This window comes from Rissa tridactyla, chromosome 3, assembly GCF_028500815.1.
Source record: "Rissa tridactyla isolate bRisTri1 chromosome 3, bRisTri1.patW.cur.20221130, whole genome shotgun sequence".
NCBI lineage: Eukaryota > Metazoa > Chordata > Aves > Charadriiformes > Laridae > Rissa > Rissa tridactyla.
In genome coordinates this window covers 56,012,107-56,036,015 of record NC_071468.1, presented here as the reverse complement: position 1 = coordinate 56,036,015, position 23,909 = coordinate 56,012,107, and the positions used below count along the sequence as shown (strand labels likewise).

General features: G+C 41.4%; 1 protein-coding gene across 1 annotated transcript; it reads right to left on the bottom strand.

Moving 5' to 3' along the window:
* Nucleotides 1-1,121: 1,121 nt before the first annotated feature.
* GINM1 (glycosylated integral membrane protein 1) lies at nt 1,122-21,069 on the bottom strand. The gene is made up of 8 exons (XM_054195922.1): nt 20,913-21,069; nt 11,763-11,822; nt 11,485-11,581; nt 8,470-8,621; nt 6,348-6,504; nt 5,455-5,585; nt 3,829-3,992; nt 1,122-2,033 (listed from the first exon to the last, which is right to left on the bottom strand). The coding sequence occupies exons 1-8, from the start codon at nt 21,012-21,014 to the stop codon at nt 1,925-1,927; spliced, it is 972 nt and encodes a 323-aa protein (XP_054051897.1). The 5' UTR covers nt 21,015-21,069; the 3' UTR covers nt 1,122-1,924.
* Nucleotides 21,070-23,909: the final 2,840 nt, after the last annotated feature.

Genomic DNA, 23,909 nt, shown 5'->3' with positions numbered 1-23,909 from the left:
CCCGGTTTTTCCCTTAGAAGCTAAACTTCAGCCTTATACACCACTTCTGTTTGAGCTATGTCAATGAAGGGGCCAGGGCTCTGTTCATGAAGTGGAAAGAACATTAATTTCCACATAAAGAAAGAGGAGTGTGTCTAGAACTGTTTGGAGATTTGCTCTTGCCTGTGCGGTCCCCCTTTCCTGTGCTAGAGTCTTAGCAGTTTCCCGTTTAGCCATGGATGACAACCACCCCTTTGCCACGTGTTTTTTCTTTCACTAAACTGCATTCTTAATTCAGGTGACTCTGTAGCTCTAGTGTCACCTCGGTCTTACACGGTTACAGTAGCTCAGCTGTGGTGGCATCCCGGCAAGCCCTGCGTGGGGCTCGGGGATGTCAGTCACTGCCCCTCGCTCATTCCTCATCAGCGGAGGAGCTGCCCCTCGAGCGTTTCATGGCTCCACACCTGCCCGAAGCTCCCTGCCAGATGCGACACATCCCTGCTCCCGTCAGCCTGACTCAGCTGGGTGTCACCAAATGTCTGGGATCCTATGCTCTAATGACACTGAGCTTGAGGAAGTAAATGCAAAGTACAAACCCACAAGGTGCTAGAACAAAAAATAAAATTAAAAAAAAAAGGGGGGGGGGGCAGTTTGAGCAGTGTCCCTGTTATCTTGGGCTGACATATACCACACCGTGCTGCTGGGGGGTGGGGTTTGAGTTGGGTTTTTTTGCAGGGCAAGTCAGTGTTTGAAATTTTTCTTTTACTGCTGCAGCGCCTTCAGTTTAGTGAGAGCTCGAGTTGTTCCTGTCATAGACAGGACAAGTATCTGAGTAACTTAGAGATCTCATTAAACTTAAAATAATCTTAAGGGGGAGAGGTGTGTGTGTGGGGGGAAATCCTAGCTTTTCTCCCTCGCTATAACAACTTAACCTGAACACAGATAACTGATTACTCAAATGATAACTGTGCTCAGTCTAATGCCAGGTAGTTAAGGTTCTTTTTTTTTTTTCCTAGTCATTCTCCTGACTGACAATTTCTGTAAGAACGAACAATGAAAACCTAAAAAAAAAAAAAAGTACCCTGCATTTAACACACTGCTACTTTATGTAACTGAACATAGATGCACACATGAACACAGTCTAATAAACAATTAAATGTTTATTTGAAAAATGTTAACAGTACAAATCGGCATGGGCAGACTGGGCCTACTTAGCAATAGTATGCCAGTACTTTTGTGGAATTTTGTAGAATTTTCTTTTTTCTTTTAAGACTTCACATAGTACGGCTGTCACAGATACAAAAAGCACATTGTTTACAAGTGCCAAAAATTTTTGAGTGGAAGGGGTCATAAAAGTGTAAAGTGCTTGAAATATAAATCTGCCTTTTTAATTTTTGTTTTGCATATATAAAATGTCAAATTGCTTGAGTAACACAAATGTTTGTTAGTGACATTTTCCTTGCAAGGCACACGCGACCCTAAGAGACCTGAAACCAGGTTGGGCAGCTCTGTTCAGGCTTGCAGGCGCAGCTGATGTTTGCGATACTCCTTCGTCCTTTTCTGAAGAACGCTCTCTGGAGACTCCAGGACACCCTGAATTTCATCACCTCGCTGTTCAGGATAGCTGACCTGGTTTATCTAAGGGCGTGAAGGCAGCCAGCATCCTGTCCGAGGTGCGGAAAAGTGACTTCACAGAAGTTAAAACCAATGGTAGCCCTCAGGGTGGAAAGCTGCTTTATTTTGAAGCTTCTGAAAAGGCTGCATGTTTACGCAGAGGCACAGGGAAGCCAGCTTTGGGCCTCGGCCTGACTGTCCCTTTACCAATTCATCAACTGACTTAGTTTTCTTAGTAGGAAACAAACAAGGTATTAAGATCAAGTGCCAAATTTCAGGTCAACTAAAAATTTGTTTTCAAAAAAACAGGAACTCCAAAGTAAATGCGGCATTAAGTACATGCTTTCTCATCTAAATTATTTTTCCTGTCTGGAAGATCTGAAGGCAAGCTGATGGTAATCACAGGTACAAAGCTGACTTGATCCAGGAAAAGGATGCCTCTGAAAGGTAAGATTACCTGCCATTAGAAAACAATATACAAAACAATTCTGTGTTCTAACAATTAGATTTATTCTTAAACTCCCCAAACTTTGTTTAAATAAATGCAGCAAGTGAGTATTACCCGCATAATACCTCTTTTATGAAGCTAGAATGAAAACTTGATGGAAAACTGCTTCCAAAATGTACTAGCTGTGGTTTCAGAGGGGTCCCTTCCCCCAGTTTCTACATCTGATGCATCAGCAGCGTAGGCTCTATATGCTCAATTTCGTAGTAGCCTAAACCTGTCTGCCGGCAGGAGCTACTTTGTCAGTCTCTCGCACCTAACTCTCTAAAACTAGCTAAAGCCTCTAGTTTATCAGTGTGCAGTAGAAAGACACTAAACACTTGGGACGAGGTCCTGACTCACATCTGCAACTCTGTCTTTCACCAAATGAGACCTCCTACTCATTCTTAGTGGTTTACAATCAAATTAAACGAATTAAACCTTTACTGCTTTTTACAGGTAGTAAGAAAATTACTGTGTGGTTTTGGGTTTGTGGTTTGTTGGGGGTTTTTTAAAGCGGGGGCAGGGAGAACCATCCTTCTGGTGTTACAATTTTTTTTTAAATGCTCTGGCAAGCTGTGCACAAGCCCCATGTTCTCCCACTGGAAGAGAAATTACCGCAGGCTGGTTCCTCTGCTCTGTACTGAGCTCTGCCACGGACAGGCCATCAGACACCTTGAACAGTTCATGGGGATTAGAGTTTCTTTTCCTAGCTCTACTGAGTTCAAAGTTTCACATGTGGCCCTGTTAAGCTACTTAACTGCTGTGGGGGATACAAAGTATTTCTTCATTTTTTCTGCTCCAACAAGTTAGTTACAAGAAGTACTCCAATCTGACAGCAGGCTTTGTGACCTGGCAGGGGGAAGAATGGTCTCTCTTGTCACTGCCGTTTCCAACCTGCCTGATTTTCCAACTCTCCATTTTTCTAGCTCTGTCAGAAGGACTAAGGCCACCCGTATCCCTGGGTGGATACATAAATTAACAGCACTCAGGGCCATTCAAAAGCACAGCTGGTCAGCTGCATTTGAAGACGTCAGCTGTGCTTGTAGGCGATGCAGCATGCTACGCTGTCAGTCGCTCGTCTTCAAAGAACGTATGGTTCCAAGGGTTAGGTCTTCTAGAATTGACTTGGGTTGCTTTAATATCTACCTGCTTGCCCATTCCAGCACTAAATCTACCCTGATTTCTTAGCCTGCTTCTCTGAAAAATATTAGTGTTGCTGTTAACACACCAGCTGAGAGAATAAAGTCATCTGCAGTCAATCAACTTCTGACCTTCTGCCACCAATGCTAGCACCAATCGCTATGGCTTGTAAGTTGCCCACATAGGTAGCTCCTCATGGAGAATTCCCATACCAATTTGCAAAGCCAAACTTGAGGCCTTTCATAAGTACCGTAACAACTCCAACACAGTAGGAATACTAAAAGATTTAGAGTTGTCGGAATTGTTTAGTTCTAGCTTCTACCCTCCTCTCTTGGAGCTATGTTAATGGCATCTCACAATGTAGTCCTTAGAAGACTTAATAAAAGTTTGGCAGTATGACAGCCAAGCTAAAGACGTTTCCAATGAAAGATCTGCCCATGTTCCTCTGAAATGCCTATGTGTCAAAAAGTCACTTGGAACGGAAAGTTACCAGCAGCCATTTCATTGAATTGCTGCCATCATCTTCCTACAGAATGAGGCCGTTTCTTGAAAGATCTTTTTAGCTAATGTTTTGCCTTAGAGAAAAAAAAATAGCAAAATTTACTTACTTGTTTTCACAGGAAGGGAAAATCACCTTTAAGACTTTGAGAATAAGAGCTGCGCCAACAACTCCAACTACAATGACTTCCATCAAACTAAAGAAGATGGGTAAAGATCGAAACCAGAATCTGCACAACCCTTTTCTCAAGTCTTCCACCCACTGGCACATCACCTATAAGCAAACAGGTAAAAATAAAAAGACAGGCTGCAAACCATAACAAATGCAGTTTTTGTAGCTACTGGTGAATCACATTAGTTAGTTTTAAATTTATGTGTGCTTAAACATACATAAAAGCAGGATGGAATTGATTGCCAACTCAGACCTCTTTCTTTTTGCGAAATCTGGAACAGGGTGAAGGTTTAGTTCTCTGCTCATGCTGGCAGAGTTCCCTGAAAGGAAAGGCCACTTTGGAAACTAAAGGACACTTAAACAGAGCAGGTGAGGGGTGAGCCTAGGCACAGAGAAGCTACGACACCATGGCAGTGTACAGCAGGGAAAGGGTTACTGACAGCCCAGGAGAGGGGCAGCACCTTCTCTAGCCCATCTGTAACTTTCAGCCCACTATTTTGGCCCTCCTGCCTCAGCTGAGGGTTATAAACTCTTTAGGCCACAGAAGAAGCCATCAAGCCCACCCCTGCCCAATCTGGAACTGAAACTTCTCAAGCTGTTACTGTGTTTCTTACGGCGGTAGAGACCCATGGCCCATCTCCCAAATGGGTAAGCACGTGCTTCTGAGCAGTTGGAAAAAAACCTCATGTAATTTAAAGCTAAACAAAATTTGAGAATTGTTATAAATGCTTAGCTTGGTATAATGTAAACATCACAGCTCACTCTCATGAACTATCTGTGAAGTCCGAACATTGCAGGATTTAGAAACCCATTTGATTCCTACTGGAGTTAAAGAAACACTCCATCAATTTCTCACTGTTAGGGGTAATTTAGGAAGGTTTGTTTGGGTTTTTTTAAGTTTCCTAGAGTATGTCTGCAAAAGTCTGTTCTTCTCAGTGGTTGGCTGTGGGGATTTCTTGGACTTCTGTGGAAGTCAGTTATTGTCAGATTCCTCACACAATATAAAATCCTGGTCTTTAACGAACAGGAAACAGCCAAACAGCACTCTGAGAAGTCAATACTAGGTTAAGTAGGAATGGCAATTCTCTCTTCCAGAAATGAGTTATGACATATTATGTTGCTTTTTTTCAAATCAACCATAAAGAAACAAAGACAAAGGTCTAGGAATGTTATATACCTTCTTACCATCTTTAAATGGATGTTGTGTTTGGTCTTTACATGAGGAAAACCCACTATCTAAATCCTAATAATCCTGTGTTTGTTTGCTTTGTTCTGTAAACATCCACAAAGAAGGAAAACATAACATTTGTATGTGTTTCTGTAGACAATACTAAAAACGTGGAAGGAAGTGTATTCTTTCAAACTGTAATACTGAACAACATTCAGCTCTATCTGCAGCATGTTACTACAACTTTTCCTCCTAAAATGTCACCAAGCTGTATGCATTTCATCTCTGGGGAAACAGGGAAAAGGACAGAGGGAGGGGAAAAAACCTGCTTCTCCTTCTTAGACCTGTTCTGAAGGTATATACTAATAATTAAAAAATGCCAAACAACAAAACTACCTTGTAAGAAGATGGAGGTTCTATCCTAAGAGGAGTCTCTGGTAACTTTCCAGGTAATGTCTCTTCATCTACTGTAGTTTCTACTTGCCGGATGAGGTACTGACTGGTAGTTTGCAGTGGATCTTGAATATCTGAAGAAGAAAAGACAGATTTAGTGGGGGGCTTGCTTTTTATTTAACTCACTATTCGGGAAAACAAAGATATGCTGCATTTCTGTACTTATGGTACAGTTCTCACACATTTACAGCAAGAACATAGAAGTCTGACTTTTCTTTTTTTTACTTGCGTAGTGAACTTGATAAGAAGCAGAGGCGGTACTGCAGTGCAGCCTTTAGCTGTGCCCCTAGCTGTGAATTTCAGCTGTTGCCAGATTAAAAGGTGGTAAACTAGATCAAAACATTCATCTCCTATGAAATCCTTGAGAGTTTTTGATTAAACAAAACTGAAAGAAGATTAAGGCATCAAATAACATCTCTTGCTTTTAAGTTATTCAAGTTTAATAACATAAAACTATTCTCTGGTTTGGAAGTGACCCAGACAGGTATTTCCTCTCCAGTTTTCTCTTTCAGTCTCAGGAAAAAGGGGAAGCTTTAGAGAAATTTCTATCACACAGCACTGAGAGAGAAACTTATTCCTGTGAGATGTCTGGGTTGCAGATTTACAAGTACCAAGTGCTTCAAAGGAGAACAGATTTGAAAACAAAGTACCTAGAAGAGTTGAACTTAGGTGTTTAAAAAAAAAAAAAAAACCAAAACAGATAAAACAAAACATTTTCCTGTTAATGAAGAAACTGTTTCACTATGTAAATCACAGGCATAATGATGTTCTTTTACCCTTGTAAAGCAGTACATCAACTATGGATAAAAATATTACATAACAGCTAAGAGAGATACCTTTTCCTGAGAGGTTGGGAAGTGTAAATAACATGTCGTTGTCCCTTGGGATGGAATACAGCATGCTCTCTTTCAAAGGGACAGTGTAGTTTGAATGTCTAAGTACTCTCAGGTCCTTTACTAAAATATCTATTTCTGTCACTTCTTCCTGCTGAACCTACAAGAGACGCAAACTGAGTTTAAAGTAAGAGTGAGGTAGGCTGGCAGAGAAAATCAATACATCGCAGAAAACTCCAAGCCATTAAGATTTAGACATAAGGATGTTATAACATTAATTATTATTTTTTGGTTTTACTTACCACACTTCTATAGACTATACCACATTAGAAAATATGCTGAACAAACTGAGTCCCTCTCTCCCTGCAAAAGCATATGGTCGTCACTCCATGGGCTTTTAACTAAGTCTTACATAGGTCATTACCATCCTCCTTCAGGGAGGCATTTTAGGGCATGGAAAACTCAAGTATGTAGTGAAAAAGCACTTGCAAACATTGAAAGTGTTGCTGAGGCAAGACTGACACCTCTGTTTTTACAGTAACATTGCTTTTTTTCAACAACTGAAAGAATAGTTTTCTTCCTCCTCTTCCAGTGATGCACTGGACCCATTTCATTTAATAATCACCGCAGGTAGCGCTTATATAGAACACACTCAGCATAACTCCTGTCAATAACACATCAATAACTGCATTGTGAGGCCAAGAACTGACTGAAATCCAGACCGTTTGTGTCCATAATCCTAACTGCTACAAGGAAATATAACTACAAAAGAGGAATGCAGCATGTGATACAGTTTCACTCCTGCTTTCAGAGCCATAGGCCAACCATCGGCCTCCTTTTGCTTCAAACGTGCACAGAAGAATGCAATGAAACAGATCATTACCGTCAGCTGATAGCTAATGAGAAAGATTGAAAGCTTTTGACTTAAAGGAACAAGGCAACAGCATTAGCCTTCTGTTTGTCCTTACCAGGTCCCTATGAAAACCTGACATGCATTGCGATGTCTAGTTTGAGATCTGAAATGCAACAATACTACTGGGTGACAACTGAATCAAACCAGGACATATTAGCCTACTAACAGTGGGATAAACACCTCATTAGAAACTAAGCTTCAGACCTCTCAGTGGGATTTTTCATTAACAGAGTAAAATCTTGACACGATGCAGATCCTTGTAGAACACACTGCATGCTGAAAATGCAATTAATTAAGGATCAATGGTATTATTATCATCATTTTCCTTTAAAAAAATAAAGGCATCAGAACAGAAGGCAGCTTGAAAAGAGTCTGGCTACATGTAAGATGCAGACCTGTACTGAAACAAAAATTTGACAATTTTGCTGGCTTCAGCAGCTGTATCTTCTCTCCAGAACCTCTCTGGTTGGAAAAATAACTATACCTTATAGGTGATTTTGAGAACTCAGTTCTGCACTTTTCAGTCTCAGCTAGAATTGTAACCTCTCACATTCACTGGCATTTGCGCAAATACAGTTAAAATTTGGGGTTTATTTCTGTTTATCTCCAAATCCATGTGCATATTATATATTAATTAATTATCTTACATGCAGAATATTCTAAGGCTAAGCTCTCAGGTGTCGTGGCTTTTCGCAACAAGCCCACCTGCTGTAAGACTTTGCTGCTGTAAGCTGTTCCCCACGCTATATGCTTGAAATGCTTTGTTAGCTTGGAATAAACAATGGGGGAAACCTCAGGACAAGCCCACGCCCCTTTTATTAATTTTGTACATTATTTTGTAAATGAAGTGTTGCTTGTGAGTCTGAGTTTGCTTGCATAAATGAATGTGTTGAAAAAGCATGTGACAGAGTTAATGATGTTCTAACAAGCTTAAGGGAAAGTCATCCAACACTAATTATTAAAATAAGAATAGAAGCATTAAAATTTGAAGTCTCCTCATGAAAAAGCCCCACCACTATATGGCCAACTTAGATTGGTATTACTTCCCTCAGTACTGTGCTAGCTTGCATTACATTATATACTTTGTGCTCTAACCACCAGCAAGATACATGTAGACCTTTTGATCCTTGGTAACTACTTGCCTCTCCTAAATTAAAAACAAGCAGAGTGTTTGGTTTGGTTTTTTTTTTGGTTTTGTTTTTTTTTTTTTACCTGTTTTCCATCAATTTCTGTCACTTCTTCCTGAATGACAATCAACTGCAAATCAGAACTGGATGCCAAAGGCCACTCATGAACCATGATGCGAACACTGACAATTCCCAGGCGCTGCTGATCCGGTGAGTTATCCAAGTTTCCGTTCTCCACTGTTAACACACAACATCACAGTTTTCAAAGAGAAACGACCCCAACCAGAAAGCAGCATACAGCCATGGGGCAAAAAGTTGCAGCTCTGACACAGAAGCCCTTGCACACATAGCATCTGAATGGAAAAGTCATTACAACTACAGAGGACTGCTAGCATCAAACCAGAGATGCCTGAGCAGTTGTACGAAAATCTGTACGATGCTGATGTCCTTAATAGTTCCAGTAACTGCTGTTATAAGCAACAGGTAAAACAGATACCGTGATTTTTTTTACCAGTATATCCCCAACTCAAACTCAGAGCAGGTCTCATGATATAACACAGAAAACAGCAGCACTGTGTGATACCCAGATTGAGGGAGCTTGCAAACAATATTGCATCCCTGCCTTTGTGGTTTGCATTGAAGCACTCTAAGCAGCACTCTTTGGCTTCAATATTGCTGCATTCTTATTTTAGTTGTCCAAAGGATTCATAAGAGTAATGCCACAGCCCAGCCAGCCACCTGTGTAAACATCTTGATTCGCACAACATTCCCCTTCCTCTCAATACAGAAACAAATATGCTCTTTTCCAGGCACGCTGCACACACTACTCAAGATGAGTGTCAGTTCCCTCACACGTGTTTTCTCTGCCCCCTTGTCCCGTTTTCGTATGTGACCATCATGCCTCAAACTCTCTTCCTAGCGAAAAGCTTTCAGCTATTTCAACAACCTAATATTCCACAAGTACACAGAAAACTGCCTTTCCACCCTCGGTGTTTTTGCATAGTGTCAGTATCCTTTTCCCAGCTACCATGCCTCTACTACAGGTGAGGGCATGCTCGTACTGAAGTGCTGCAGAGTGCAGGAGTGGAGGTGACAGATCTCTCCAGCATGCAGGACAGCGAGGCACATGAACTGAGACTGAACTGGCCCCGTTTGTAAGCCACCGTTGCTGTGTCACTTGCAGGGCCAAGCCTAAGAGGAAATGTGGGGCAATGTCGGACTAGTGTCTTCATTTACACAGTAACAACTCAGTGCGTTCATTACTTTTATGCTAGACATCTTTCTTCATAAAGCTATTTTGCTTATTTTAAATATAGAAAAATACTTTTTGTCATCATTTAGCAATATCTTCCATTGCAAAAATAAGTGGCAGAAGGAGAGGAAGAGGTTAAAGAGCAAGAGCAAGGTTCCCTATAGGTGTGAGCCAGAGCACTAACCTGGCTGCCAAATGTCTTCTGACTTACAGCAGCAAGCATGCATTAAAGGACCAAAGCCTGAAAGATGCCAAGTAGCTGAAGCTGCCTCTGGTCCCAACCTTTCATGTGTCAGGCTGCTTAATCCCCACCACGTTCAACAGGGGTGAGAAACACCCATGCTTCCAAAATTGACATTTGTGGGAACTGCAAGTGGGGATATAGGTGCCAGGCATGATCTGACAACAGTGTCAAAATAATACCATTCAGGAGACTTTGCCTCTGTCTCTACTCTAATATTCAAGAATATTTGGCTCAAGTTTGTTTTTTACATACATTCATCAGTACCTTTTCCCTCTGTTAAGAGGTAACAAGCATCTCAATATTCCTTTAGCATTTCACAAACATTACCTGAATCTATTGTCAATGATATAGTAAGTAAATAGTACAAACATTAGTTTACAGATAAGAGAGAGGTACTGTGCTGAGGACTCAGACCCAAACACAGAGACAGAGAGTTCCAGGTTCCTAGCTCCCAGATCAAATCAGTATTTTCCTCTCCCTTTCAGATTCATGTTCATAATTGTAGTCAATGCAAGCTATACAACTATGATTTGGAAAATTAATAGGAACTACAGTGGAGTGCTCAGTATCTCTCAGAATTAGTCAATAAAATCACATCTATTTTTCTGGAGTCAATCATCTTGCAGGTAAATGACATTTTGCCATGTTTTTCTACCCGAGGATAGAAAAAATAGAAGCAATAGGAACATAATTGTCCCAGAAAGAGAGAAATGAATTACTGCTCTCCCTCTCCAGAAAAGAAATAGTGTCAAATTAATAATTGATTATGCTTGGGGAGGAAAAGTTCAAGAAACAAGGTCATGGCTCGGAGAAGCGATTTAGAAAAAGCATTAGTACTTTCTAAGTAAATGTCTTATTGTAAGCAGAGCATGACCTCAGAAACCAAGCTGGAGACTGACTGCACCTGATCCATCAAGAGACCACTCTGAACGCAACAGAAGCTTAAATCAAATGAGCATAATAGCCCTGGTTTAACTAATTATACAGTATTCTCTGTGTATCTCAAAAAAATCACAGTACTTTCTGTTCTTTTACAAAAGGTGTAGCATTGAATCAGTGGAAAAAATAGCAGTTTCAAGATAATTCGAAGTCATTAACCACTGCAGGACACTAGCAAAATGGCAGTATTCGTGGTACAATAATCTATCCTCCAGAAACTTGTCTGTCCAGTAGATGCAAAAATTAGATAATTAAAAGATCTTCCTAACAATAATTCATACTTTTGTTACTGAATCTCTTTTTGGATATATGCCAACCAACGTAGGGACACAGCCATTAGCAGGGTGGAGTTGCATCCTTCTGTTTACATTGTCTAGCTTGTAGTGCAAAACATTCTTTTGAAAGGACAGGCATAGTCTGGATTTCAGATTAGACCATTTACATACAAGCATGTGAATGTGACTTGAGAACAAGGCAGTAAGATTTGTTTTTCCACCCATTTTAGTAGCAAAATTATCCTACCTTGGGAAATTATTTGCTTCTACAATGCTCAGGTTTGCAGGGTGAGAGAACATTGTAAACTTTGGTTACTAGATAACACGGAAGCCAAATACCCCAGGGGGAAACACAAAAGAAGGAAAAAAAAAAAGAAAGAGAATACTCACATATTACTGTTTGACATGTTATGTGGGCAACCCCGCTTTTCATAGGAAAATCATTCAGATATACCTGTCCATTAACATAGGTGATATTAAAAACAACCTGAGAGAGAGAGAGACAGACAGAGTGAGTGCATGGTTCCTGGCCCTATGCTACAATTCTCTTCTCAGAGGAACACACTTCATACTGACTGATGTCAGACAAAACAACATATTTGCATCCACATGCAGACTTTGTTTTACTGCATATTGATTCACTGAATAAATAGAAAAGCTGGACAAACCTGTCCTTTGTGAAATTCTCCACTGGTTTTCAGCATCATAACATTGACTCGGATCGTTTCCTGGAAAACAAAAGTGAGAAGAGGTGTAGGTTTCTGAGGAAACACGTAAGCCACTTCAGGCCACAGGCAGCTTTCACACACTGTCCTGACAGAATGACAACGTACAATTCCCAGAGCACATTCCCAGGCTTTCCATCCAGCAGACAGAAGAGGAATATGCTTACTTGTTTAATATAAGGGTTGGGGTTTTTTTCCCCCCTTTTTTTAATAAAGAGGATTGATGAAAAAGAAAGACAACTGCATCCCCTTTTGGATAAAGTTTGGGTTTTTTTAAAATAAGATAAAATAATAATCAAGCTAAATTCTCAGAACTTGTTTCACATGGATATAATGGAAAACAAGTCTCTCATATTAGCTGAAAAATAATAGACAACACAAGGTAAAAGTCAGATCAGATGTAAATGTTTTTTTGAGTGCTCCACTTAGTCTTCAAGGTGAAGTATAATTTAATACATGTTAGCCTACGCTAAAGAACACTTGGTTTTGTCAGTGTCAGCAGTAATCCTATTTCTTTTCTTTCGTTATCATTCCCACATTATGCCACACGGGATACCTCCAAACTCACAGCTAATGGGGATTTGCTTCCTTCTTTCAAAATGCTAATTGCTGTAATTTATTGGCTCACTCATTCTGTCTTCTCCTTTCACTCTTGTAATTTCAAGGGCTCTTTTGCAGATGGGACCTTAAATCTCCCAGGCCAGCGCCCAACAAAACCTAGATAAAAAAAACAAACCTCTTTTGGACATAGCCAAAAGTAATGATTGCCACACTGTTTTTCTGAGTCTCCGCTTCAAAAATAACATTAAGCTCCCCATTTGCCTTTTGGGAGCCTTGAATGATTCTAATCCGTTTCATTTTGCCCTGGAAAATTTCTCCATACCTTCAGCATGTTCTTTAGCTCTGTGTTTGAGACGTGGTTTCACAACTAACAGCTAAAAAGTGAGTTATGTCTCAATAAAAAGTTGAACTTGCTCAGAATTTAAAATAAATAAATAAAAATTTAAATACATAAGAAATATTTTTGTTTGGGATTTTTATAAAACACTAAGTTTTTGGACAGGAAATACCTGAAATGTATATTAGCTAGTATAATATAGTTCCAATTCATGAACAGACAGCTTAATAAGTGCAACTATAATGTAAAAATAATCCTTAAAACAGCAGGTGTTAATTAGTATATGCAGGTAGCCAGAGCTGCCAGAAACTGAAAAACAACATCCAAATCTGATTCAACAGAAAATCGGGCATCTTGAGAAGCATGGTTTAAAATCTAATACAGATAACCTTTTGGTTGGAAATGACTTGTCATTGATGCTTCAGATGCATTTGTCAAATCAGTAGGAAAACTCTCTGGCCACTGAGACCAAACAGAAATCCCTTTCTTGATGCCCCTTGTAGGAAACAGATGTTTATACTGACTTTTCTTCAAAACTTAAATCCCAGCTATTCAAAGTAAATGAAAATTACCTATTTAGTTAGAGAACTGGAAGCCTATAACTGAAAATATAAACCCAATTAATAATATGATCATAGAATACAATCTATTCTGTCATCCTGTAATTTCCTCAAAATGTCTTACTTTCTTCTCTGCCAAACTTTTAGCTCTTTTAGCTCTAGCATTCAGAGCTGTACCCTCAGGCCTTTTACACGCTCAAACTGTTTAACAGATTACCAAAACCTTGTGTCATTACTTCCTACGTTCTTCTGTTTTCTGGGAATTCAAAAGGGACAAAAAATGGGTTTTCCAGGCAGTCTTAATAGTCCTTCAGTTTTTAAGCCTCAAATGAAATCTGAGTTCTTTTACACAGTAAGTATTTTGCAATCTTTTCTCAACATCTACAAAGTGACTCACTGAGATTACAAGAAAAAGGAAATGACTGATAGCCTCTGACTACTGAAAAATGGAAAATCCCCCCTACAGTTTCTTGGGGTTTTTTTTTAAATCAAATGCCTTATTTGAAAATGAAGGGCATGGGGCAAGATAGGCATGCTCAGCAATTGAGTATTATATCTACAAAATGAGATATATATGCAATGATTAATTTTCTTCAAAACAGCTGTCAATTCTGTTGACATAGTATCCACAAGCACTGTCATGAATTCCAGTACATACTTAAAACTTCCACACGAAGAGCACGTTACGTGCTTAAGAAATTAAAATATTTCAGTGGATCACTTCTGTGCTGCCAAAGTTACAAAAAATAGATCATAGCTTGCAGACAAATAAGACTGGGTAACCGCTTGCTGCCTCTGCCACTTAAAAAGTGTGGATCTCTCCCGCACATCATCCTTCCCTCTCATTTATGCCAAGTCAGTGAGCCAATGTAGCTCATTAAATTGGCAGGAAAACTTTCCCTTTTTTTGCCAGACTATTCTTCTGCCAGTTGAACAAGCAAGGAAGAGCCAGACAAGCATGAGATGCAAGAATGCAGCTGGGAGGCAGGAGCCGGGCTACGTGTTCTGATGGCCACCGGCTGTTGGATTTGCTCTGCTGCACGGTCTGCCTGTCCTCGCAGCGTCTCCTTAGGAGATGCCCATCCTCACCATCGTCTCAGGAGATGGTGGTGCATCTCCTGAGCAGCACAGGTTCATAAAGCTACTCAATAACTAGCTGATGTAGCCACTCCACTACATCAGCTATACCTTTGCAATTTTGTGTTCACAAGCAACGAATATTCTTGCCATTCCCATGACCGGTCTGTTCCCATCGGGATCCAACAAATTCTACTGATAACCTCCCATGTTCTGTACATCCATTCTCCTGAGTTGTCATATGTTCTTGTTTTGCCTCTTCACTAAGCAGTCTCACAAGACTTGATGACAGTCTTGCTAAGAAACATTTCAACCAGATCTCAAAGTTTTGGTGCTAAAAAATAATCAGTTTTCAATTGTTCTTGCTTCAAATGTTCCTGAACTGATAAAGAAACATCCCAAGGACCAGAGGAAGATCAGCTTTTCCAGAGTCTGAATCAACTATTTCAATGTCATTCCTGACAGACTTATTTTTACAGCTCTCCAGTGACGTCCAAAAATTTCACACTCTCCTCTACTATTTACTCTAGTACTCAGCTACCTTTGACATTAAAAGTTTTCCTAATGTCTAATCTGAAGCTTCCTTGATGCAATTTATGAACAGCCCGTTTATTACTCTTCACAATATCTTCCCACGGAACATAACAGTCCTCCAACTCAGTCTTCCTGATTTTATGCTAATGCTCCCAGTTCACGTAATCCTTCCTTGGAGGCGAGTTCCTCACTGTTGTCTTCCTGTGGCTTCCCACCGCTCTTTCCTGCAGTGCCGCACCCAAAATTCAACGGGTTCTGCTGTGGCCAACCTTCCTGACCCTACACACCCCACGCCAAAATCTACATGAGGGCAAGAACCACAAGATTACATGCCAAACACAACAAAAAGCTGGGCAGGAGGGCTGGGTGAAAGAGGAAGGGACTATTGCTCACAGGAGAGCAGAGCTCCATCCCAGCTGACCCACCTTCATCCACAGCAGGGAATGGGTGATGCACAGCATTCCCCCTGTGAACACAACCCCACTTGGTACCCCCTAGATATCCACTCATGAATAAGTGCTTGAGAGCCATACGTTGTTATTGCTTCTTAAACTGGGAGGAAAACAGACTGGGCAGGCCAACAGCTCTTGTGCCATGCTTTGACGATGAAACGCCTGGCCTGACAAGCCACACTTGCTAGAAAGTCCTCCAGCGATAACTCAAATACCCATCTTTCCAATCTTAGGGGTGAAGATTCACAGACTGAAGATTCACAGGCTCTTTCAACAGAGAAAATACTTTGTTATTTTACCATAATAAAACTCACTACTTAGGGAAAAAAAAAAAAAAAGGCATTTTATGGATATATCTTATGGCTATACACATCAGTACTAAGAAAAGTAAATAATCCCACATGATTTGTTTTGTGTATCAAAAGCATAGTAAGCCAATCCTGTAGTAATGAAGTCACTGAGTGCAGGACATGGGTCTTATGCAGTAATCAATAATATTACACAGTCAGGTTCTGGATAAGCCTGAACTGTGAGTATAAAACTTGTTTGTATAACTTAAAACACACTTTTCAGTATTAACAATATAATGAAAGTTCACGTACATTTCAGACAGTCATGTAATTGAAAAGGTCCCGAATTCATCGGAATATTTGAGAAAGCTGCACTTTGACAGAGTCATAATCAAAGGACAGCCCCAAGAAGCAATTCAGGTCCCTAGGAATCAGGTCATGCTTCCAGCTTACCACTGACACCCATTCCATCATTCACAGCACATTATGCCTTCCTGTGCTGGCACATGCCTTCACACAAAACTCTCCAATTTACACTAAAAATGGCCGCATCATTCTTAACATTGTTGTAGGATGCAGGTGTCTCTCCTGAGATTTCCTATGATTTCTCATCACAGTTTTAGTGCTTCAGCAGTGATATTTACAGTGCTAATGGCCACAGTACCTGTAAAGAGGACAGCACTTCTACCACAAATGTATGTCGTTCTATTCTAGGACAGCTAGGCAACAGCTGTAACAGTTTGGTGACATACATTACAGTGAACTACTGAATTTTTGTGAATTTGGATCAATAGAGATAAGCAGGTAGTGATCATTTTCTAATACTTTCTCTTTTACCATGTGCTGCAACAGAACCCAGGAGCGTTCACTGGGGCAGTATAATCGCAGTAGTAGCAGAAGAGCAAGATGGGGAAAAGATGGCACCAAAGAATACAAAGCATCTGGCATAAGTTAAAAAGGAATATTAATTAATTTTTAAAGACTCCCCATACCAGTGCCACACAAAGCTACAGAGAACATTTCGCCTCATCTTCATCTTTTATGAAAAATGCTGCACAGGACAAAGCTGCTGGGTGTAATCACACAGGAACTTCAAACAGACCTGATGACAGAATCACAGAAAAACTTCTTCCGTGGGCAGTGGGTCCTTGACGGGGTGCACCACACAGGTTCTCCCAGTACAGGGTAACTGTTATGTCCTACACAACTGCATTAGTCACAAAAACCCCATCTAGATTCAGCCGCTAGCAGTCAACCCACTTAAAACACAGCTGTTCTCTATTGAGGCTCTCCAAACAAGGCTCTTTCTGCACTAGAAGGCCTGTGGGAAGCGGAGCAGGCAGCCTGAGGAACAGATGGCATAGTGCCTTGCAAGATGGCCAGCTGTACGGAGACCTGGAAGACAGACAATCCCCTCGCAGCAATTACGCAGGCGCTTTTGGGATATTCTGTTTGCGACAGGAAAATATAAAGTCCAATGAAGGCTGCCAAACAGATAAGAAACAAACAAAACTAATAACTTGTTTCTAAATCTGAAAAGAGATTATGGGGAAAAAGTGTTTGATAAGACAAACAAAACTACCACTCAAACTCATAGCATTTGAGTCTTGGCAGTTCCATGGACAACTGGCTCCGAGTAGTGTAACTGTATATTTTCAATCCAGGGCTCTGATCTGAGCTTCTCACAATTCTTTCATCAGACTCAAAACAGAACTATGTTGCAGGATGAATCTTAACTGCATTCAGGCATAACTGAGTTAAGAAATAATCATGGTACATGTTTGACATGACAAGATTGACTTGACAAGTTTTTCAGGATGATAATTAGTCCCTCACATTTTACAAAATTTTAGTACAAAATCTGCTCCAATAAGGTTTGGCATTATTAAACTGCATGACAATATTTGGTGTAAGATAATGAAATCCAGTATTTGCTTAAGTAAATAAAGATGAACTGTCTTTATCTAACACAATGCCTTTGCTTTACTTTTTCTTTTCTGAACAAGCACGCTTATATTCCTTCCTTGCTTTGTGATGATTCTTGCCCTACATATGTTGCTAGAATTAATCACCTTTGCTTTCTCCCTATTAAACCAACTCATACTATGAATATTTTATCTGGAGTTTTAAAGGTGAATACTTAGTCTCACATCACCGGGACATGGTTGCATCATACTGCTTTAATTTAATCAAATATACATGGAAAGATGATGTCAGATCTTTCAAGCATAAAGTTCAGAACATGTGCCAGGCTGTTAATAGAGAAACTGGCATACAGCAATGAAAGAAACATTTCAGCATGTCACTACTGACAAGTTTCTTCTTTGATTAAAATACATTGCACCCACTGCATACATACTCAAATGGCTGACATAGTGAAGATTACTTTCTTCTGTTGTGAAACAATCCATCCATACAGAGGTTTCTTGCAGCCAACAAATAATCTGAAAACAACGTTTTTCAGGCAACTAAACTAAAATTAAAAAAAGTCCGGTAGGCAAGTGTGCCATTTAGAAAGAACACTGCTAAACCTAAATTATCAAGAGGCAAACAGAGTAAGCAAACAACAGAGCATTAGCATTCGGCCCACTGTGCTTTTAGCCAGCTCCTATCAGCACATTAAAAAAAACCAAACAAACTCCGAAACACAAAACCTAGTTCTTGACCTTGCACCAGAAAAACACATTACTTTAGTGCATAGGCCAGTTGTCTTATTGCATCATTCCCTGCCTTTTTTTTTTCTTTTTAAACTTTGTCTAATATCAATCAGTCTGTAATCCAGTTTTGCTCATCCAAATTTCAGGAAGAGAAAGAAAAATCAACACACACATGCAAATGTTTTTTAAAAAAAAAAAAAACAGTCCAGATTTCAAAACAGCTTATTTAAGAAACTACAAGTATTGCACAACAATGGAGGCGTACACGTTCTGGAGCTGAACAAAAGCATTTCAGCCTTATGAAACGTTATTCCAGTCTTTCAAGGTTTTTCCTCAGTCCTTCCATTATGGTTTCTGGAACATCATGGCCATCAACTTGGACGTAAACTTCAATACCACGTACAAGAATTGCAAAATGTGAAGCTATCAGTTGTATGCTGCCAGTGGGCTCACAGAACTGTAGAGGGCACAGCAGTATCCCGTCAAAGAAAAGCTGAACACGTTGATGCTGCCTGCTCCCAGCCAGTCTGCAGTCCCAAGCCATTCTGAGGAAAGACCACGATTATTCTGACCCCATCGCCCACTGTCATAAAGCTTGTGGCTTCTGAAGCCAACCTGACAGCGCAGCATTCCCACTCTGCCTATTCCAGATGCCTAGGCACTTCTGTTCCTATCAGGTTACCATAAACCAGCTCATGCTCAAAACCCAGCAATTCTTCTACTTAAAACTTTCTCGAGATGCATTGTTCCTTCTACATCAAAAATTATCCCGTATGGACAAAAAGTAGTAGTGCAGGAGGAAACACAAGTTTTTACCTTTTTGAGATTTAAAAAGAAAGACTACTGAAGTAAAAATGTGTATGTTCCCTTTTTGACTCTTAAAAGAGCTTTTCTGCATATACTTATGCCACCACACCAGTATAAAGCTAAAAAAAGTGCTGACGCTTCCAACTAGCAAAAACTGAGCTGACGGACCACCAGAAGTACGGCACAAATGGACAAACTCAACCCCACAAACGGCACAGCTATGCCTATGAGGCATTACATCCCAATAACTAAGCCAAGCCCTACTAGCACTCTAGAACATACCTATTCTGTTTCTGACCCCAAGCTGGTTTCCACGGAACCGCTCCGGCACCCCGTGCTGTGCTCACTCACACTTTCAGATCCAAAGATAGCACGCGCAGATGTGCCACTGCATCTTGTACAATTGCCAGCTGTGACAACCTTAACACTATTAAGTTGAAGTTCTGGTGTGAAAGTGCGATAGTTTCTGAGTGGGAGGTAAGCAAGAGCATAGGTCTATATTCCATTGCCACTTCATGTGTCTTTTTGGCAAATTCAAGCTAGCGCTCCCTTTCTCAGAGCAATATGCAAAGAGGACTGAGCTCTCTCTGCTCTCTTTAGTGCACCTGACTTCAAGCATTCATGCGCTTTCATAGGTGTCTGAAGATCTAGATCCCCGCTTTGATATCAGAGCTAAGCAGATCTCTCTTCAAGTGTTCATATAGAAAAGCAGAAGCCAGGAAGTAAGCCCAGGAATCCCGCTGTGCAACACAGGATGTGCCAGTGCGGGGCCTCTGTCAGGCTTTCTTGGAAAGGTTTTACTTAAATGAAAAAAAAAAAAAAAAAACCCAAAAAAACAAACCACCAAACCCTCTGGAGGAAAAAAGCCATAATGAATTTACTCATGTGACAGCAACTTCACATTGGCTAGACAAGCGACTACAAACCCAACACAGCTCTTCCCTCTTTGCCATCTCACACTTCGGAGTTCATGGTTATAACAATTAGAGGATGTGTTTAGCACAGACAGAAGTACCCAGTTCTCTTCTGTAGTTCCAGAGGTCAAAGCTCACCAGTGCCACAGCACATCTCCTTATTCCCACTGAGAAGATCTCCTAAGTAATAGGCAAAAAATTCATTCCGCTCTTTTAAAAAGCCACCAAATTTAACTTGAAACTAATCTCACCAAGATACAGCACAGGTACTGGAATGGCAAATTGGACAGCATGATGCCCTGGAACATACCAATACATCAAAACCCTTTTCTTGGTTCGATTCAAGAGTACAGAAATCACTCGGAGCAAATGCGGACCTGAGGCACTGCGTACTTCTACAGCGCTGAACCGCCAAGATGCGGGTAGACAAGCATAAAAATACAATATAAATACATCTACACTGCACGGAAGTAGCTTTCTCCCCACTCAACCTGTCAGATATTTATTTCAGCATATCAAATCCTATATAAATGAACTATTAAGGAGGAGGGGGGGGACGGGACACTACGCGGCCGGTAACGAGTTTGTGGCCGATGCATAATTTTATCCCTCTATACCATTTTTGTACCTTTCGGACCGAAGCGCAGTCGAGCAGCGGGACCGGCGCTCTCAGTCGGGGCGATTCGCCTCGGGCTGCCAAGCGCTACGGCCGGGACACCCGCCCTCACGCCCGCCACACCGCCCGCCGCGGCCACCGGCCCCGCCAGCCTGCGGCCCAGCCCGTGGCGGCCGCCCCGCCGGCCCTGCGGCCCGGACAACCCGCCCCGGCGGGGTCCGGCTGCCCCCGCGGAGGCAGGGGGAGAGGGACCGGCTCCGCCGCGCCCCGGCCCGGCCCCGTCGGTACCTGTCCCAGCGGCAGCGGCGCGGCCGGGCCCGGCGGCGCGGCGGCCAGCAGCGGCAGCAGCACCAACAGCAGCAGCTCTCGCCGTCCCAGCGCCGCCTCCATCTTGCGACCGGGGAATTAAAACAAAGTGAAACATCAACAAGCGGCAGCGGCGGCAGGGGCGGGGCCGGGAGGAAGCGGGGGAAGGCGGAGGGAGGGGGCCGGGCCGAGGAGCCCCCGGCGGTCTGCGGCAGGGGGCCGGCCCCGCCACCGCTGCCTCTGGGAGGTGCCCGTTCAGGCCTTGCAGAATAACGCTACCGTTAACAGGCGATTACGGCCTTTGGAAGCACTTTGAGTAACAAGAGAGTTACCCGCATAGCTAATGCTAATAATTACTGCGCTGTATGAAATGGCCAACACGCCCTCGTCAAACCGAGCTGCTTCCTTGGCCGCGGGCCGCCTGCACGGCCAGCCAAGGGCAAGGGCCGCCTGAGCCGGGGTGGCACCGAAAGGGTTGTCAAACACCGGCACAGGCTTGCCCAGGGAAGTGGTGGAACCTCCATCCCTGGAGGTATTTAAAAGACGGCAGACGTGGTGCCGATGGACACGGCTCAGTGGTGGATTTAGCAGCGTCAGGCTGAGGGTTGGACTCGATGATCTGAAAGGTCCCTTCCAACCCAGACGATTCTATGATTCTATATGACATGGGCTGAGCTGCGGGCGCCCCACGTCGGGAAAGGCTTCTTGAAGGCCAAAGCTGGCAGCTTTGGGGAGGGAAAGAGTCATCAGAAGGGGAGAAAGCAGAAGATGAAATGTTAAAGAGCTAGAGGTCTTCAGCACAGAGAAGAGCTAACAGAGGAAAACTTAACAGCGGCAGTCAAAACCACAGAAGTCTCGGGCAAAGAGAAAGGAAACAACCTGTATCTCCAAGTCCTCGGTGGATATGAAAATTAAAAGTGCTTTATTTGCAACAAGAAAGATTAGCAAAAACCTTTTGTTTTTGCTAACACCACAAAAACCACCAAAAACAGTAAGGGTGGCAAACATCTCAACGGCTTGTCCAGGGAGGTGTTAACAGAGCCAGGGCAGGGCAATAAATTAGCTGTCCTGCTGAAATGATTTGTAGCCCGATTTTATATTGCTCCATGACTCCCACTTGGTTGATAGCGAACATAAATCCTAAAACCCACAGAAACTCAGTAGTTTATATGCAGTTTGCATTCATGAGGCACTGGTATAAGCACAAGATACAAGGCACTGGAAAATGATGCCTGAGAGAGTCATATATTGTGAAGTATATTTCATACGTATTATGTGAAAACCTCAAATATTTCATCACTAAATACATTTATTAACAGTAGTTACTACTATTTTAGAGATTAGAAAAACTAAAGTTGATTAACTGAATTCTCCGTAATCACACGAGTCAGTAATGGAAAAAGGGATAAAAACACTGACATCTTAATTTCTACCACCTCTCTTGACCATCACCTAGTTTACCTAGTTTTTCTTAGGCCTGTTCTTGAGCTATATTTTTTTTTAATCCGTTGTATTTGGTAAACGAAATGAAATAGGTGAAGAGTCTGTTGACTGTGCAGTCTCACGATGCAGAAAACTACACATTAAGTCAGCTCCCCAGCAAGACATTTTGCTGAATCTCGTAAAGGGCACATAAGAGTCTTCGGGGATATGATGGCAGCTACAAGAATGCAGCTCTTGTTGGTACTTGCAGTCATTTGCATGTGCTGGTGGGAGGAAGTTTAAATTACCTGAATTCCTAAACATGAGTTGCACTCTGTAGGTAAATAAGAGTGGGGGTTACCTCCCAATAGGACTGGTGAACCCTAGATGAGCAAAAGCAAACTATGATGGTACAGTGTTTTGTGTATTAGATTAGTGATTAAAACTTTCAGAAAATGTACTAGAGGCATAATAATTAATGGTACCAGGGTATATAAAAATACAGGGAAGCAAGGATCACTGACCAGCAGAATTTATAGATTCTGTAAAGTTCAGGCTGGGTTCTCAGCTGACCTTGAGGAATTCAGAGTCTCACTGAAAAAGAACAGGAGATGAATTCCTGTTCCTTTTTGACTGTCCCCTTTTGCAAGTTTCCTGGTAAACTACCTATCAAGTCATCCTTTTCTTCCATTTTTCCTTTGTTCTTTCCTTTTTCCCCCCAATCTTTTGCACTCCCTTTTCTTCAGTTGTCTTTCTTTCTTTGTTTTTATTCTCCTGAAACTTAATTAAAACTGCAAAAATTAAGTGCTAATAATGCTTTCAACATACTTGTGTTTTCCCCAAATTTCAAAGCTTTTATTAGTCTCACAGCACAACGGATATCAAAACAGTTTTATTTAACACAAGTGGTTAAAATTCATAGCAATAACTAAAAAACTAGTGATCTAGTTTCAGAAGTGATCTGTCCTTGGGCAAGTCAATTACTACTTGGTGCTGGGACAGGCTGGGAGCATGAGAGGGCTTTCCCTTTTGGCCCAGACACACACCTTCTAGGCTCCTCTAGTCTACTGGTTAATGTGTCCTGACATTTGTAACTATTAAAATGGGTAACTTTTAAAAGTATTTTGTACTAAGACTAAGACTACTGCTTGAGCTGCTGAGTGTGCCAGAAGTGCTGTATTTTGGTGGGTTTGTGTTCAAGTTGGAACTGATGTTTCTGACTTTTTAAACTCATCACAAAAAGCCATTTTTTCCTTCGAACCTTTGTTATAACTGTGGGCTATTAGAAGACAAAAGGCGGTATAAAGAATAAGGAAGTTATTATTTCTTTTTCTTTTTGACTACAAAGAGTGATAAAAGCCTGGCCTAAGTAAGTGGGATGCTTTCTCGCTGAAGTGCAAAGTACGAGTGCTCGAAGTAGCAAGTGAATAGTTAAAACTTCAGTCAGCACAGGCTTGCATAAAACTGATGTACTGTTTGCATCCCTCTTAAAGTTTCAGAGTAATAAATGTAAAGTGTGCCATAGTGCTTTCTTCTATCAATAACTGCCATACAGGA

Bases quoted from the DNA above. Each gene is read 5' to 3' on its own strand.
- GINM1 (XM_054195922.1), bottom strand. From the start codon at position 21,014: ATGGAGGCGGCGCTGGGACGGCGAGAGCTGCTGCTGTTGGTGCTGCTG. The intron at 5,586-6,347 runs GTATCTCTCTTA...TTTCTTCTTCAG, and splicing joins TCCCAACCTCTCAGGAAAAG to ATATTCAAGATCCACTGCAA. The intron at 3,993-5,454 runs GTAGTTTTGTTG...GTTTGCTTATAG, and splicing joins AACCTCCATCTTCTTACAAG to GTGATGTGCCAGTGGGTGGA.